Consider the following 17,431-nt stretch of genomic DNA (forward strand, 5'->3'; position numbering starts at 1 on the left):
TGGGTCCTATCTCTATATTGGAGTTGTGGTGAGGACAAAGGTGAGTGACTGGAAGGGTTTGGTCCAGCCCCTGGAACATCACAGGTGCTCAGAAATGGGACCACTGTTAGGACGGCAGTTCTGATTATTGCGTGTGCGGGTTCTACCCAACAGGAGCTCCTTGGGTTCACCTGCTCAACAGAATGCCCTGTCCCAAAGAAAAGTGCTCTGAACTGGGTGTCAAGAGATGAGGGCTTTATTTAGCCCATTGTCACCACCTGGCTGAGTGGCCTGATAGAACTCACCCTCTATTGGGCTTGTTTTCTCTGTAAAATAGTTTTGAAATATCTCCTTCTTGTCATAAAAATCATAATGTCAAAGGCTTTTCCAAGACCTAAGAACTTGCTGATGAAATGTTGAGTGGAATCAAAGCAGCAAGCGCACAGCTGAGGTGAGGCGTGTGGAGCTGGGCCTGTGACCATGTGGCCGGCTGGGCTCTGGGCAGAGGGCCATGGGGAGGACTTCCACAGTCCTCTAGCAACCCAGGCGTATCCCAGCTCTAGCCCTTCTCCCCAATCCCATCAATCACCGAGGAGGGGACAGGTGCAGCTGGGCCTGGCAGCCTCCTACACAGAGACAAAAGATTCCCTTTCAGTGGGGTGGGGGAAGGGAGGACAGAGGCTTCCTTCACAAGTTGGCCCTTACAAGTCCCGTGGAGTAAGGAGGGATGAGGGGTCCAGGACAGGAGTCTCTGCAGGGTGGTGGCAAGAGCACTGGATGAGTCAGCAGACTCGGTTCCACTGAGCGGCCTTGGCCTACTCCTTCCTATGCCTCAGTTTCCTCATCCACACAATGAAGAGACCGACTAGATCCATTCCAGATTTAAATTTGCATGGTATATGAGTTGAAGGACAGCCACATTTCCACACATTTTGGGGGATATCCACAGAGTCCTGAGGGAAGCCTGAAAAGCCACTTATCCCTGGTTCCACCCCATGTCTCATTATCCACTCAAGGGAAAAGACCAGACTTAAATAGCAATCCGAGCTACTTGCAGCTAGATGCTGTGAAGCACTTCATAAAAACTGTCAACTCCTGGAACGATCACCACCCACCTGGCTCTCCAACCCAAATGCCTCTTGGGACCAGGCAGGTAATTAAGTGAGGGAAACAGGAAGGAGGGGCTGGGAAGATCTGGAGAAGGACTCCCCGGTCCTGGAGAAGCAACCACTCTCTAGCCACAGCTGGTTGTTTCCCAGCTAAAATGTACTGATAGCACTTTCAAGTTTTCAGGAGAAGCCAGAAATCCAGAAGTTTGCATAAAATCTCCTACTGTTGAAGTATTGGCAACTAAACTCATGATTTTTAAAATACATGTGGGCCAAACAAAACATATCAGTAGGCCAAATCCTGCCCACAGGCTGCCAGTTTGGGACTTCAGCCATGACACTTTTGAACAAAAGATCCCTTCAGTAAAGAAGAGGAGAGGACTGGATACCCTGTACAAAAAGACATGAGTCCAAAGCTGAAGGGCTCCCAGCTGGGACGTTGGCAGGGCAAAGTCCCAGAAAGTTCTTTCCCCTCAACTTGGAAGGAATGAGACTCCTAAATCAAATGCCAGATTTGGTTTGAGCCTCCTCAGGGTAAGCACAGAGAATTCAGGAATCCCGAGACAAGCAATGAAATGCAGACTTAGGAGAAAAATCGCAAAGAAGATGATGCTAGCAAGAAATGACTTTTTGTGCCCTAAGGGTTAGCATTAAGAGAACCAAATCCTCAAATTGCAGGATGAGGCAAGAACTCAAAGAGGAAGACTTTCCCAATAGGAGACCTGTTACCACCCAGAACAGGCCATAGAAAGAGGTGAGAGGGGCCTCTATTCCTGGAGACAGACCCCAGTCCTTTGTCAGGAGACCAGTGTCAGGGAGGGGGCCCTGGCTCCAGCCTGGCTCACCGATGGAAGCTGTCCACCATCTTCAGGTGGACGCGCAGGTCCTTCTTGGTGAGGTGGTCCAGCATGCGTGCATCCACCAGACACTCCATGAAGTAGCTGCGGTACTGGGGGAGCCCCAGGCTGGGCAGCCATTCGTTCCCAATCCATTCATGGTTCATGTCTCCATAAGCCAGGGTCTGTGGGATGAGAAGGAGCAGGCTGTGGGGGGGGGGGGAGGCAGTGGGGCCATCAGATTGCGCCTGGAATACCTGATCCAGAAACATTACTCCATCTTCCACCCACGAGGGAGGGAGAGCAGTTCAATGAAATTTCAGTTTCTTTTCACTAGGGGGCTTGTCGTGGTGGGGGTTTTTAAATGGAACTTTTCAAGATACCAGAACCATCTAGTTCCACTCACATATCAATTATCTACCCTAACGAATGGGAGCAACTGTCTAGACAGTGGAGAACACGACGTCCTTCCTGCCATCTCTGGAATGCCTGGGTGGCACTGTGCTGCCAACCTGCCTTCCCAGTTCTTAGGGAGCTTCCAGCCCACTGAGCCCAGGGGCGAGGCTGTGTTGCAGTGCCCTGCAGAGGGGTATAGGATGCCAGCCTCACTGGAAATGGCTGGCCTTGTAATCAACAGGGATGTTGAACATTAGCCAAAGACAGAAAAAAACAAAGGTCAGTGGCCTGTGTCAGAACAGCCAGTTTGGTTCTCTAAGGCTTGGTCTTCTGCTCCAAGAACTCTCCAGAACCTTTGCTCGCACCAGGCACACCCTCAACCTGGCTCTAAGCCCACACCCTCTAGACATCCCTCCTGATGTGGGCAAGCAGGGTTCTCTGACCACCCAGCTTTAGAAAGCCTTTGTTGTTGGGCTGAAGCTGGAGCTCAGCGGTACGGCAAGCGAGGCCCTGGGTTCAATCCTCAGCACCACATAAAAATAAACAAATAAAATAAAAATATTGTGTCCATCTACAACTAAAAAATATATATATGTGAAAGAAAGCTTTAGTTGTTGATATCAAGCCTTCCACCACTATTCCCTTACCCTAATTGATATTTTAAGATTGAAATTTTCCATTTTGTTAGCTTTTAAAATGAAATTGTTGGGGCTGGGGTGGTGGCTCAGTGACAGAGCACTTGCCTAGCATGTGTGAGGCACTGGGCTCAATTCTCAGCACCACATAAAAATAAATAAAATAAAGGTATTAAGCCCACCTACAACTAAAAAAATATTTTGAAAATGAAATTGTTGACACTTATAAAACCGTGTGTCCCATATGTCCATTATTAAGCATAAAAATGAAGTTAACATCTGCGGACAGCATCCAAGATAAGAACCAAAACATTCTCTGCACCCACAAATCTACCCCATCCCATTTCCTACTGCTCAGAAGTACCCACCACACTGAGATTTCTGTCTAGCGTTCCTCCACTTAAAAAAATTAAGTTTTATAATCACCAATGTATTTTTTCTAAACAATATATTAGTAACTTTGCTTTTTAAAAAATTTTAACATCAAATTCTATGAAGTCACTGGGATTTGCATATTTTATTTAACATATTTCCCAGGTCCCTGCATTACCTCTGCTGACTAGTGTTCTGCAGGTGAATGTGCTGTCAGTGGCCTGCCGGTCTCCTGCTGATGGGATTTTCCCTGCAGGCATTCACAGTGCTGCTCCAAGCTTCATTCTTCACCATGACACTCGTCACTATCTGATATTGACCCTTTATTTATCTGTCAGTACTGTCCTTTGTATTCCTATTAATACTGCTTGATTTTTTCTTTTAACATTTTTTTTGTAGTTGTAGCTGGACAGAATGCCTTTATTATTTGTTTATTTTTATATGGTGCCCAGTGCCTTATACGTGCTAGGCAAGGGCTCTACCACTGAGCCACAGCCACAGCCCCAATACTGCTTGCTTTTTGATATTATCCCCTTCCTTGTTTACTGCTCATGGGGCTTTGCTTCTTTACTTTTGCATCCAGAGTGCTTAGAAAGGTCTAGTACCTACTAGGTGCTTAATAATTATTTGCATACTAGAGGAATGCATGGAAGGCCTTTGGTTAGTTCACCTGTGTGTACCCCTGGGAAGAACCGGGAAAGGATGAAGATTCATACCAATCTAAGTCTCACCATTTGAGAAGACAGTCAGCTGAGGAGAGGGGCCAGGCATGCTGGGGGCACAGCTCTCTAGGGCTCCTCACCTGCCATCCTGAGCAACCAGAACAAGCAGCTAAAGAGGAGGTGGTGGGGGATTCAGCAGGAAAGAACCTACATCCAGGGCTCAGGAAGCAGAGGGAAGACACACACTGGGAGTGGGAAAGTCCTGCTGGGAAGAGAACCTGCTGGGAAGATCCTGGCCTGACCAGCTGAGAGTTGGTTCTGATCCGGATGGAGTCTTACCTGAGCCCAGCTGCCCTCCTCACTGTCCTAGCAGGAACAAGTGCAGCATGTCAGGGAAACAGGCAAAGTCAAGCAACCTGTAGGCTCCTGCCCCAGGCCCCATCAGAGAGGAGGAGGAGACACCCCAGTAGCTGGGTGGTAACTGGGGAAAGCTCATGGGATGCCCAGGAGGGGGCTGCAGGATGGTGCCTGTGGCTGTGTTTGTGGTGAAACAGGAGCAAATGTGTATGGCAAAAAAAAAAAAAAAAATGCTTCCAAGTCTCCCAGGCTTGTCTAAGTGCCAGGCAAGATGCCAGCTTCCCCAACCTTCCAGTTCCTCCACCAAGGGTCAAAGTCAAGGGTAGGCCTCAGGCCCACAGCAGGACAAAGCCCTCTCCTGCCCAGCTTTTCTCCTCTGCAGTATTCCAGGGGCTATGGGTAAGCTCATGACGCCCAGGAGATCCCACACAGACTCTAACTCTTCCCAGTCTCACCTCTTCCCCCACAATACTCTGCCCTGAGAAGGGAACCCAGGATACCAACCTGAGGTCTACTGCCTGCCCCTCTGACCCCCCACAGTCTTCCCTTCATTCTCCTGGGAGTCATCTACCCTAACCCCAGGGTCAGAGCCAAGGGCCAGACTCACTGTTTTGGTGGATGTTGCCAGAGTTTCCATCTCCTCATGGGTGACCCAGACATTCCCAGAAGACTGCAGGGAAAAAATCTAGTTAGCCCTGGGCAGGGAGGGCAGTGTCCCAGGATCCCTAAAAGGCTTGGAGGCCCAGAGAGCAGAGCTGCCTTCCCCTGAGTCCCCCATATGCCCAGCCCAGAGCTCTGCACTGTGTCCAGCTGGGAGCAAGCTGACAGCAGAGCGGGTATCACGGTATCCACACTGCTAGCACAGTGCCTGGAGAGTAGAAAGCACTCGTAAATGTCTCCTGGACAAATATGAAAGAGTGGTGCTGACCTGAAAAGGGGCTGACCCCAGTCACAGTGACAAGTAACAATGACATTTCACCTTGGGGGTCCATGGAGTAGTCTGCATTCTTGTACTGAGGTTAGAGGTCAGGACAAAATTCATAAATGCTCTCTCGCCTCTACTTTCCCCAACCTGACAATAACCCAGAACCCTGGAAGTCTCCTCCCAGAGATGAGGAATTTTTGTCAGGTAGGGACAGAGAAATGGAGCCCACGAATAGTATGTGGCAGGCAGGGAACCAGGACTGCTGGATTCTCTTAGAACCAATGCTGAACCCTCCCTAAAGAGTAGGGAGAACATTTTGTGGAGGTAGGAAGTTAAGGGCTCAGTGCTACCATCTTTCTGAAGACCAATGGGAGACTTTGCCAACACTTTTCCAGGGCTTCTGTAAATGTCCTGGGTGAGGGAGAAGCCACTCACTGTCCTGGAGGTGGGTGGGGCCGAGGGGCTGGTCAGCGATACCATCTCCTGGATGGCTAGCCGGAGCTTGAGCCGGTGCAGGGCATTGCTGATGCCGATCTCCCGCTGAATCTCTGTGTCCGACAGGGCAGACATGATGGCACCACTCTTGACGTTGGCCCGGCAGGCTGCCACGTACCAGGCAGGCATCCCCACCCATAGCTGCAGACATGGGACACAGCGTGGGGTAGGGGGTAATAATTCAGTCCCTTCCCCCAAGACCTGAGCCTACTGCCAAGACTTTGACCATACCAAGCCAGGGTCAAAGGCTAGGTCTCATCCATGGTCTTGGTATAACAAACACAGAGCAACTTAGAAATATGGAGATGACAATCATCAAACCCCCTTTCCCATAGTACAGATTACATCCCATCATCCAACATATAGGACACCTAGAAAAACCTGTAAAAGATTACAGGATACCTATCATTACCCTAGGTACATGTATGACCGCACATACAGTGCGATGCTACATCATATACAACCATAGAAACATAAAGTTGTGCTGCATTTGTGTACAATGAATCAAAATGCATTTTGCTGTCATATCAACCTAATTAAAATAAATAAATTTTTAAAAATTATTAAAAAAGAGTTAAAATGGGAATCATGATCACAAGTTATTATCCGTTTCCACTATATCAAGAATAGGCAAACTGTGGTCCATAGGGCTAATGATGGCCATCTATATGTTTTATGAATAAAGTTTTATTGGAACACAAATAACTAAATAAAGTTGCTTAATTTGAGTTTTTATAGGTATCCTACATAGGATGATGGACAAGGTGGGGGTTACAAATTAGGGCCTGGGAAGGTGAAGGAATTTTCTTTGCACGGCTCCTGGAGCAGCCTATAGGAAGAGTCAAATTGTCTGTGGCTTCAGTTATTGGTCCCTCTTATCCAAACTCAGTTACAAAGTAGCATCAATTCTGTCCTTCAAAGTGCTATGTGTGTTGGCACCGGGCAGGGGGGGGTGTTGGGAGGAGCTGGATGCTTGACCTGGCACATGCAACTTGACAGGAGAGACACATGCTGGGAAAGTTGTAGGAACACCACCCGCTGCCAGGAGTTCTCATCTCGCCCCACAGAATCTTCGCCCCAGACCCCAGAGCAGGTGCCCTCAGCCAGGCTCACCTCCAGCCAGGAGACCACAGTGGGACCGTCCCACTGGGCAAAGGGCATTCCTTTCCTGCGGGCATCCTCAAGCAGCTGGTGTCTTGTAGAAGAAGAAACAAGAGACTCAACCGGGCTGACTCCTGGGGACCACTGGGGTGGGTCAAGGGTTGGGACTCCAACTTCCCTGCTCCCCACTGTGGTCTCCTCCTCTCTATACCTGCAGCACTGCGATACCAAGAAGTAGAGCAAGAACACCTCTCCATGCCAGAGGGCAGGGGCTCTCACCGTGCACAGGACCTGACACATACTGATTAGACATTCTAAACTGCCCTGCCAAGACCCATGGGTCCCAAGTCACTCTCCCAAAGCCCCCTTGCCTCCTTCTCCCTGGGACCATCCTAAGACCCTCTCCCAACTCAGGGCAGCCCCTGATGTGCTCACTGATGGCCAACTCAGCTCAGGGAGGGCCTTGCTGGGCTACGGTTCCCAGAGCTCAGCCCCATGGTAGCTTAAGGGAAGGAAAGTGGGTGGGGCCCAAGCAGAGCCCGGCTTATGGCTCTTACTTCTTCTTCAGTCGCCGGTCCTTCTCTGCCTGGGTCCCCAGCTTGGCAGGTACCATGGGTTCCTGCAGACTGAGCTCGGAGTCTGTTAGCAGAACTGGAAGGGAAGAGATGGGTGTGTCGGCAGGCCCTCTGCCTCTCCTCCTTTGGCCTGGGCAGGAAGTTGCAGAGTAGCAGCAGCAGGAGGCTCCTCAGCGTAGGTCAGCCCATGTGGGTCTGATGGGACCCCACGTTATTCCCAGAGCCTCCTCCCAAGGCCTCTGCATACAGGCAGTTTGAGAGTGGGACTGAATGAGTCATTCCCATCCAAGATGGTGACCCTTGGGAGCCCAAGCCCTGGCGGTGACCTCCAGCCAGCAGGACTAAAGTTGTCCCACCCTAGAATCCTAAACAGAACCTACCCCTTCCCCTCTCCAAGCTAAGATGCAAAGCAAACCCAGAGAGAAGATGTGAGTGGTCTAAGAGGCTTGAAGAGGATTATTCTGACTTGAGTCAGGGTAGGGAAATGGGCCCAGAGAGCTCTGTCTCCCAGCCTCTTTCTCTGCATGCACTGGCTTACACAAGCTACAGAGGGGAACACACCCTGCTCTGTCACCTACTGAGGACCTCCTGAATTCCTGCTACGGTATTTATGGCTTCCTGCTACGGTATTTATGGCTTCCTGCTACAGTATTTATCTTACAATTCACTGACGTCCTGGTCACCCCATGGTGCACAGGGGCAGCAGGTAGAGGTCATCCAGAAACCAATCTGAGTTGCTATCTTGGGTTTAGGTGCCAACACGGTATGAGGAACAGGAAATCAGAAATTTTTTTGCACCAAACACCTCTGCCACTTATCAGACCTTCCTGCTTCCCTGAGGCGCCACAGCTCCCCTCACCCGGGCTGGGGAGGAGAGTGTTCTACCTCATCCCCACATCCTGAACAGAAGTACCAGCTTCCCCATCCTCCACCTCCGCCTCCTCACTCAGCCAGCTGTGTTCTGATTCACACCTTCCTGGGGTGCCGGAAGGTCTAATTATGCATTTGGGTTCAAAGGTTCCTTTCTTCTAGCTGATCAAGTTCCTCCCCTGCATGACATGCATCAATTTCATGTGGCTCCAGGGAACATCTCACCTTCTTCAACAGGCCCAGGAGGTGGCCCAATGGCTGTCCATCCTCTCCCTCCTGCCCTCCTCCTTCACGCTGGGCATACATTAGGGGGTACAGAACTCTCTCACCCACACAGCCTCCTCTCCTCACACTGCCCCCCTGTGCTGTGTGCACACACCTCTTCTGCAGTTGGCTGATTCTTGTGAGTCTTCTAGCTTCAGCTCAGGACTGTGGAGCAGAGGAAGCCATTCCTGCTGTCCCCCACTCCACAACTAGCTGCGAGCTCCACCATCATACTGGGGTTTGGAATCATCTTGTTATTTCTTTCCTTTTCATCAGACATTCCATTCTATAGGAATGAGCTATGGCTCCAACCCCCTGTACTATGCCATACAAGAGTTTTCAACAAGCCAGGCACAATGGCGCACACCTGTAATCCCAGCAGCTTGGGAGGCTGAGGCAGGAGGATCATGAGTTCCAAGGCAGCCTCAGTAACTTAGTGAGGCCCTAAGCAACTCAGCGAGATCCTGTCTCTAAATAAAATATAAAAAGGGCTGGGAACATGCCTCAGTGGCTAAGCATCCCTGGATTCAATCCTGGTACAAAAAAACAAAAAGAGTTCTCAAATGTTTGAACAAATGACTGAACAGACGATGGAATGAAAAGGAGGGAGGGGGGAAGGAAGGGAAAAAAAGAATGGGGGCAAGGGAGGAAAGACACTTACTGTGTACCTACCATGCTTGGTACTATGTACCAAGCATGAACTTGAGCTTTAGGTCACTACAGTGGTGACAAAAGTGCACCCTTGCCCAAGCACTTTCTTGAACTCAATGTCTACAAAGCCATAATTAGGTGTCTTCATATTCTGAGTCCTGAATGTACCAGAAATAAGTGCTAATCAAGAATAGACTCCTCTGAAGAAAGACCTAAGAGCTTCCTCCTAAAATCCTCAACAGAGCGTCACCAAACCTCCAAGTTGGAAGAAAGCACCGTCTTTCGCTGGGTACGGAAATCCAAGTTGGACACAGATGCCTGACACTTCTGGGCACAGGAGCTCACCCCCACGAGGCAATTCATCCCAGCGTAAAACAGCTCACAGAAAAGTGCACTTTCTCTGGAGCTGAAATCTGCCTGCCTGCGGCTTCCGCCCACTGGTCCTTGGAGGCAGAGAAGGCCGCATGCCCACACGCCTTCCTGCTCCTGAACTCCCCGACACCCACCCAGCCCTCTGCTACAAAAGGGGCAGAGACCATGGCCTGTGGCTCCATCCCGACTCAGCTGGATCAGCCTGCCCTTCTCCTTCTTCCCAAACAGGCGGCCAATGGACGACTTGATGCCCTTGCGCTTGGCACCCTTGTGCAAGGAGTCCTGGCTGCTGTTGCTGCTGCTGGGGTTGCTGCCCTGATCCTCCAAGGCACTACAGGATGACAGCCAGGAGGGGGTGGAATAAGAAGAAACATACTTAAATTACAGCAAGAGAGATGAGAGTTAGACCTCAGGAAGAACTTAAGTGTCAGTGTTGGGGTGGGGGCAATGGGATATGCTCAGCACAGGTGACCAAGGGAGACATAGGAACATCTTTCCTGGTGATATTTCAAAGAGAAGACAGTCAAGCACCTATAACAGGTGAGATGAAGTCCCTTCACAGACAGAGGGAGGTATGAGATGACCTTGGGAACAGAGAGCCTAGAGGTAGGGCCTGCTTCACTTACCTCTTGCTTTCTTCCTGGCTCAGGGCTGGGTGGCCAAGCTTCTCTAGCCGCAGCGTCCTGGGTGAGGAAGGAGGAGAAGTCTCACATTTTATGGTGGCTTTATCCTCTCGGTTCTCTTCCCGAGACACTGGCGACTGAACAGACAGTGGAGCCGTCAGGGGATAGGGGGAGAGATCTGGGGCCTGCCTACCCAGCCCGGACGAGGCAGAGGAGCACAGAGAAACCGAGAGGCAGAGAAACTGAGGAAAAACGCAGTAGGGGGGCCCTGCAGCCCCTCAAGTTCAAATTCAGACCCCAGGGCCCTGGGGGAGAAGCCAAAAGGGAAGGGCCTGGGACCAGTTAACCCAGTAGTACCTGGGTCATTGGGCAGCACTCACCAGCAGCTTCCTCCGATGCTTTCTTAAGTCACTGGGCTGGAAGAAAAAGTGAAGGTAAGCTTGGGCTCACCCTGGCTGCCCTAAAGCCCACCCAAGGGGCACCCAAGGGTCCTAGGATGAGAACACAGGACTCAGTGCCTCACACAGGCCTGGATATAATAGCACAGCAGAAAAAGCTGGCCTGGAAAAAGAAGTTAAGCTGGGCGCGGTGGCACACCCCTATAATCCCAGGAGCTCAGGAGGCTGAGGCAGGAAGATCACGAGTTCAAAGCCAGCCTCAGCCACTTTGCGAGGCCCTAAGCAACTCGGCAAGTCCTTGTCTCTAAATAAAAAATAAAAAGGACTGGGGATGTGGCTTAGTGGTTAAGCACCCCTGGGTTCAATCCCTGGTACCCAAAAAAGTCAAGACCATCCCTGGAAGAGAGAAGCAGTGTGGACAGCTGGTGAGATTCTTAAGCATTCTGTGCTTATCCAAGGGAGAGGGTAAGAAAAATATTACAAAAGCCCTTCCCTAACCCAGAAGGACATGTTGGTGGCCTATCACACAGGGCATGCACACACCATGGGAAGAAGATGCCGTGCCCATAACCAGGAAGTAGCTTGTCCTTCCTTATAAACTCTCCCAAGGGAGAGCCACGGGAGGGAAGAGTTGTTTATTGTCTGCCCAAAGACTCACCAGGGTCATGACCCCCATCCGGTCCAGATCCTGGGCAGCGCTGCGGGAGGTGAGCTTTGGAGTGGAGCGGCCACTGAGTGGAGGGGATGCACTGGCCAGGGACAAGGCAGTCAGAGAGGTGGGGATAGAACCACGCTTGCGCAGCTGTGTCAAGTTTAAGGCCTCCATACTGCCGCTGGTCACACGCGTCTCGATCTCCTCGGCGCGAAGCTCCGTGGACTCCTTCTCTTCCTGGATCATCCTGGAAGGCAGACAAAAGGGGACCTGGCCAAGAGCCCCAGTGATAAGCAGCAGGAGGTGGTGCCAGACGCTGCCCACACTCACCACCCCAGGCCCAAACAACACAGCAATGCCTAAGGGTGCCCTGTTGTTTCTGGCATTGTTCGGATTATACAAGGTCTGGAGCTCAGAAACATTTCCCTCTCTTGTTAGTTGGCCTGTGTCCTCAGTTTAACAAAAGTAGTTGCAGAGGAGGGAGGCAATTTAGTCCATGAAACACAAAGTCCATCTATTTTTTGTTTGTTTGTTTGTTTGTTCTGGGTATTGAACCTAGGGGTGCTTAACCACTGACATCCCCAAACCTTTTTATTTTTTGTTTCGAGACAGGGTCTTGCTAAACAACCTAGAGCTTGCTAAGTGACTGAAGCTGGCTTTGAACTTGCGATCCTCCTGTCTCAGCTTCCCAAGCCACTGGGATTTACAGACATGCATCACTGCACCCAGCAAAGTCCAAATTCTTAACCTACTACTAACAACAGAGGTGACCTCAGGTCAGACTCTTCGTTCTAAATGCCTCAGTTTCCCAACATATACAATGTCTGGAGTGGGTCTCAGTAGTTCCCAGATGCAGGACTTTTAGATGATGCCTTATTGATTCTGTTCCCCAATGGATTTTCCCTGTTCCATAGAAAAATAATGATAATGGTTCATTTGTGTACATGGAAGATACTCTCAGTAAGGAACATGTGCACACACCCACTGGAGTAGAGGTGCCAACTGTCCTTTAAGGAGAAGGATGTATCTTTATTCTGAAAGTACATCTTTCCCACTCTAGATGTTAAAATGTCCTTTTGTTTTTTCAGAATGGCTTTGATGGTCAATGGTGGTTATCTTTCTTTAATGATTTACTTTGCAAAGCAAAATGATGGCAATTCCCTATTGCTGTAGCAGGAGGGGCCGGTATCTTCTTTGTAACTGTGAAATCCAAGGCTGGGAGCCACTGAACTACATGACCTCAGCAGCCTGGAGAGCTGCACGCTCAGCTCAGATTTTTCCTGGCTGTTTATCTTAAGATTAATAAACTCACTAAAAAGCAGGATCAAGGGAAGGTCTGTCTTGACAACTTTCCCTGCTACTGGATCCTGTGTGATGCCTCCTAGGGACAGAAGGCAAGGCCCAGTGGACTGAGTTTCAACTTCAGTTTGAATTCTTGGTTCTGCCACTTACTACATGGCTTTGGGAAAGTCACGTAACCTCTGAATTTCTGTTCCCTTATCTATAAAACAGAGATCATGCTACCTACCTCAGGGTAGGACTTACTAGAGTAAGACTGACAGTAACATTCACAAAGCTGTCACCCTGAGATGGCTTCAGCCATGGAAGCTACACTCTTAGAGATCAGGAAGAATACCAGGACTACAGCTCCATGCTCCCACACCCAGTCACATCATTGGATGAAGCCTGAGAATCAGCTTCCCTTTGGGGGAAATATTGGACTAGAACCTTATCTGATGTCTCACAGAAGGTCCCTAGACTGTGGTACTAAGGTGCAGTTGTAAGACGTGAACTTTTTCTGGCATTGCCAAATACTAAGAAATGGGCCCTCTGTCCTTCAAGGCACTTCCCAGGCCCTCCGCCCCTGCCCCAACCTGATCTCCTCGTTGATGGCATCCAGCTGCTCCTGCAGCATCATGGCCAGGGTCTGGGCATCTGAATGGCCGCCAGGGGAGACAACATCAACGGAGCCCACTAAACCCCCTGGCTCATCTTCATCCACATCAGAGATCTCAGGGTCACTGTCAAAAGCAGGAGTGGCTGTGGAGGCCAACAATCCAGGCAGTGGAGATGGCTCCCAGTCCTTTGCAAAGGAAAAAGATAAAGAAGTAGTTATGGCACCCCAGAGGGCTGAGGAGCAGGACCCTCCCCACTGCCACTGGGCAGCACTGACCTCTCCTGGGAGCTTGTTAGAAATGCAGAATCTCAGGCCCCATTGCCAGACTTACTGATTCAAAATCTGCATTTTAACAAGATTCCCAGATTATTTGTTTGCATATGAAAGTCTAGGAGATTCTGCTCCAACTCAAGGAGCTAGCTAACAAAGTGATTTAGAGATGAATCCCAAAAAAATGGCCTTGCTTTGAATCTTTTTTTTTTTTTTTTTGGAGGGGGGCGTACTGGGGATTGAACTCAGGGGCACTCAACAACTGAGCCACATCCCCAGCCCTATTTTTTATATTTTATTTAGAGACAGGGTCTCACTGAGTTTCTGAGCACCTTGGAGTTGTTGAGGTGGGCTTTGAACTCATGATCCTCCTGCCTCTGCCTCCTGAGTCATTGGCTTGCGCCACTGTGCCCAGCTCTTGCTTAGAATCTTGACTCCACCAAATATTAGCTGTGCAACCATGGGAAAGTTGTGTAATCTCTCTCTGCCTTTAGATGATGCCTTATTGATTCTGTTCCCCAATGGATTTTCATTTATAAAACAGGACAGTAACAGGACCTAACTCATAGGTAGTTGTGAGGCTTAAAATGAGAAAATCGGGTCTGGTACAAAATAGGCACTATATAAAGGTTACTAGTTTCTATTCATACAAACTTGCAAATGGTGACTACTTCAGGGATTAAGACAAGGTCTTGTGTTCTTGTAATTTTAGCATATCACAGGACCCTCTGAACAACCTTCAGAGGTGATGGCTTTTCAAAAATCATCTACAAACCTCTTCAACAGACAAAGGCCCAGAAGAGGAGGAGAGCACAGGAGTGGACTGGGAGAGCCAGAAAAGTCGGGGAGACAAGGAGGGGTGCCAGAGGAGCTCTAACACATAGTCTCTAGGACCCAAGTCCCCAAACTACCCCTGAGGACTCTTGTTCAAGCCCCTGCTGCCTTCATCCTGAGCCCCTGGGCAGCTGCTGTGTTCTTAGAAGAGTAAAGGGGTGAGATACAGAGGTGCCCTCACACTGCCATCAGACTAGGGCCCTAAGGGCAGGGACATGCCCTCTCCACAGACCAGGAGTTCCCTCTTCCTCCATCTATAACTTCTAAGGCCCCAGAGATTGGGGGACCTGGACTCACAAGAGAATATGACTGACAACTGAGGACCAGGCAGTAATCAGACTTCCCTGAAAGAAGGAAGGCAGCCCTCCTTCCCCTCCTCTTTCCTCATTCCCCCCCTTCTCCCCAGGCCAACTCAGACAGCAAGAACCCATAGCTGCTTCTCAGAAAGCTCCAGGTGCCAAGCCCAGAGCCAGGAGACCTATCATCCCTCCCTCATCTCCCCTGCAACCACAGCTTTTGTCTCAGGAAGCCAGCCAATTCCACCTTCCCTCTGCAGCCCCCCCCCCCCAACCGGCCACCAGAAACACACGCCTGCACACCCAGGCACACGCACACATGCCTCAGTGGGGCCTCAGGGACTGGCTGGCCGCCTTCCAGCCCCTACCTCTTGCCCACCAGGAGGCCGAGGCAAGGGGGGTCACAGCTGTTGCAGCTGACAATGGCCCCAACCCTGGGGCTGCAGCTGTCATTGAAATGGGGGAGGGCAGGGGAGAGGATTTGCACCACACGCCAGCCGTCCGTGTAACTGGAGCCAGGCACACGGCCGAACTGACCCCAAACTCCCCAGGAAGATCCACACACACACTCACCCTGCCACCCCCTCACCTTAGCTGAATCTTCCCTCAGTGCTGAGTAGCGGCGATGCACACCTGGGGGCGCGTGGGTGGTTGTACTCAGGGAGAACCGCACATCCGCTGCACTGCCCATGTGTGACCTTGAGTGGTAGAAAGGAGAGAAATGACAGGTCCTGAGGACTGAGAGCCCCAGCCTGCACACACTGTGCTCAAAGAGTCAGGGATCTTCACCTTGGAGAAGTCTTAACAGGACACACAGTTATCAGAAATGTCTGAAGGGCTACCATATGAGCCCAAGATGAGAATTATTCTCTGGTGCTCCAGGGGTCAGGATGACCCAGGGAAGAAAATAGAGAGTGGCTTTCCATTTAGCCTAAGAAAAACCTTCTTATGGCAAGAGTTGGCTTACAATGCTTTTAAAAAGTCGAGCTCCCCATCAGAGAGGTTTTCAAGTGTGGGTTCTCTGGCTTTCTGTTAAGAACAGTACAAGGCTTGGGGCACTGGGCCCTGGGAAGGTGATCTCTGATGTCTTTTAACTCTGATGGTCTTTGTTTTGTGGTCTTTTCCCTAGCAACTTTTCTCAGGCTTCCCAATAATCTGGACTGAGTCCCTGGCTAAAATTTAACACAGTCACACCCCGACCCTATCCCTAGGAAGCTTTGGGTGGCCACTTTAACTACTCCAAAGGTCTAGCCAAACCTGAGATTTTAGGGTCCCAGTGACAATCTCAGGAGTGTCAAGAAGCCTCCCTGTGATGCCTCTTCCCAATACCTCCCAGCTTGGGACCCTTGAGAGAAAGCAATGCAAAGGGGCCAGGAGATTGTATAGCTGAATTGAGAGGGGAGCAGCCTAGCTCCCTCTTCTCTCAGCAACTCAGCCCCAATTCTGTGATAGGTCCAGATATTCTAAGTCAAAGCCAAAAACCCCCAGCTAGGAAGGAAAAGTAGCAGTGGCAAATGGCTTGGTGTATGCTGGGGCCAAATCTTATTAATTGAAGGGCTGTTCCTTTTAGCCAATCCACAGGGAGAATCTCAGCTACCATTATATTTCTTGGTTCCTTGCTTCTCTTCATACAGTAATTCCCAATGAACTTGAAGTTGCTACTTGAGTATCCACCACCCTGGGGTTCCCACAGGCCTCTTCTCTCTAGCTCAACATTCTTCCCTAATTCAAGCACTGCCCCCCAACGTACATATATACCCCGTAACACTTCCTCATAGTAGCTGATCTCTGATATGACAAGAACATGGACAGAAGGGAGCCATGGACCTTAAGGGCCCTCTTTTACTTTACTCTCCTTGATCTTCTCTGGGCTGAGAATTGAGGACATGTTTGTGGTCTGAGTTCAATGCCAAGTGCTTCACAAAATGTGGAGAAAAATCCAGAGGCAAAAGCTCCACCTCCACCTCTTACATGCCACAACCATGAGTAACAGGGAACCTCAGCTTTCAACAGGAAGGGTGTTTTTGTTGCTTCACTTCCATTCTCTCAAATGCCTTTCTGCTCACTGCCTCCTACCTGAACTCAGGTGATTCTCAACTCTCAAACAGCAATCCTAAAGGTGGTGTCTCAAAAGAACTAGAGTGGCACTCTCTACCAGAGGACCTTGTGCAACATGGGAGAGCACAGAACTCAGGCAGACACCTTCCAAGGCATACTCTGTTGAGGACGTAGGAAGTGTCCTGTGACCCATGTTCCAAGACAGTAGGAAAGGAGTATCATCTGATCCTTGTTCTGCACCCCTCAGAGGACAAGTGCTCCCCTTCTAAATGCCCAAGTGATAAATTGACTCTAACCAACTTCTCTGAGCTTCAGTGTCCCACCCTGAATATGAGGAGGACCCTGAGGTCCTGGGTGGTCTTTTGATGGGGGGGAAGGTCTCCTTCCCCAGGGTCCAAGCAGGACCCCATCCCAGCACGCCCCACATCCCACGCTCCAGTACCTGGAGTGGATGCCATCCATAAATGGCCCCCCTCGACCCTTCAGCTGGTCCACCTCTTGGCGCAGCTTCTCAATCTCTTCAGACAGGCGGCCCTGTGCCAGGCAGACCCAGGGTGGGGTGGGGGCCAGGGAGGGGCAGAGAGGGAGAATGGGAGTCAGAGAGGGACAAAAAGGACAGCAGAGTTTGGGGAAAGCAGAAGAATACTCTGCAAAGTTCAAAGTCAGGGGCCCCAGGCCAGGGGCCAAGAGAAGAGGAACAACTGGAAAGTGAGCAGAAGGTGGCAGAGGGGCCAGGCAGGGAAGGGTTGTCTAGGGAAGGGCTCTCCTGGAATAAGCCAGCTGACCTCTTAACACCACACAAAA

At 50.3% G+C, this 17,431-nt stretch overlaps 1 protein-coding gene across 4 annotated transcripts in view; it reads right to left on the reverse strand.

The window, feature by feature from the left end:
• Ppfia4 (PTPRF interacting protein alpha 4) overlaps positions 1 to 17,431 on the reverse strand; it is a 50,629-nt gene that overhangs the window by 11,441 nt on the left and 21,757 nt on the right. For 2 of the 4 annotated variants that reach the window (XM_027945619.2, XM_071600168.1), the window contains exons 13-25: positions 17,070 to 17,161; positions 15,159 to 15,267; positions 13,147 to 13,355; positions 11,279 to 11,519; positions 10,603 to 10,638; positions 10,226 to 10,359; positions 9,764 to 9,930; positions 7,425 to 7,518; positions 6,880 to 6,961; positions 5,707 to 5,907; positions 4,954 to 5,016; positions 4,329 to 4,355; positions 1,934 to 2,109 (exon numbers count right to left, since the gene is read on the reverse strand). In XM_027945619.2, the coding sequence (XP_027801420.1) occupies positions 1,934 to 2,109; positions 4,329 to 4,355; positions 4,954 to 5,016; positions 5,707 to 5,907; positions 6,880 to 6,961; positions 7,425 to 7,518; positions 9,764 to 9,930; positions 10,226 to 10,359; positions 10,603 to 10,638; positions 11,279 to 11,519; positions 13,147 to 13,355; positions 15,159 to 15,267; positions 17,070 to 17,161 (1,631 nt within the window). The remainder of the gene's footprint in view (positions 1 to 1,933; positions 2,110 to 4,328; positions 4,356 to 4,953; positions 5,017 to 5,706; positions 5,908 to 6,879; positions 6,962 to 7,424; positions 7,519 to 9,763; positions 9,931 to 10,225; positions 10,360 to 10,602; positions 10,639 to 11,278; positions 11,520 to 13,146; positions 13,356 to 15,158; positions 15,268 to 17,069; positions 17,162 to 17,431) is intronic. The other 2 variants (XM_027945620.2, XM_071600169.1) reach the window with 1 other exon arrangement.

This window comes from Marmota flaviventris, chromosome 12 (assembly GCF_047511675.1).
Source record: "Marmota flaviventris isolate mMarFla1 chromosome 12, mMarFla1.hap1, whole genome shotgun sequence".
In the NCBI taxonomy this organism is placed as follows: Eukaryota; Metazoa; Chordata; class Mammalia; order Rodentia; family Sciuridae; genus Marmota; species Marmota flaviventris.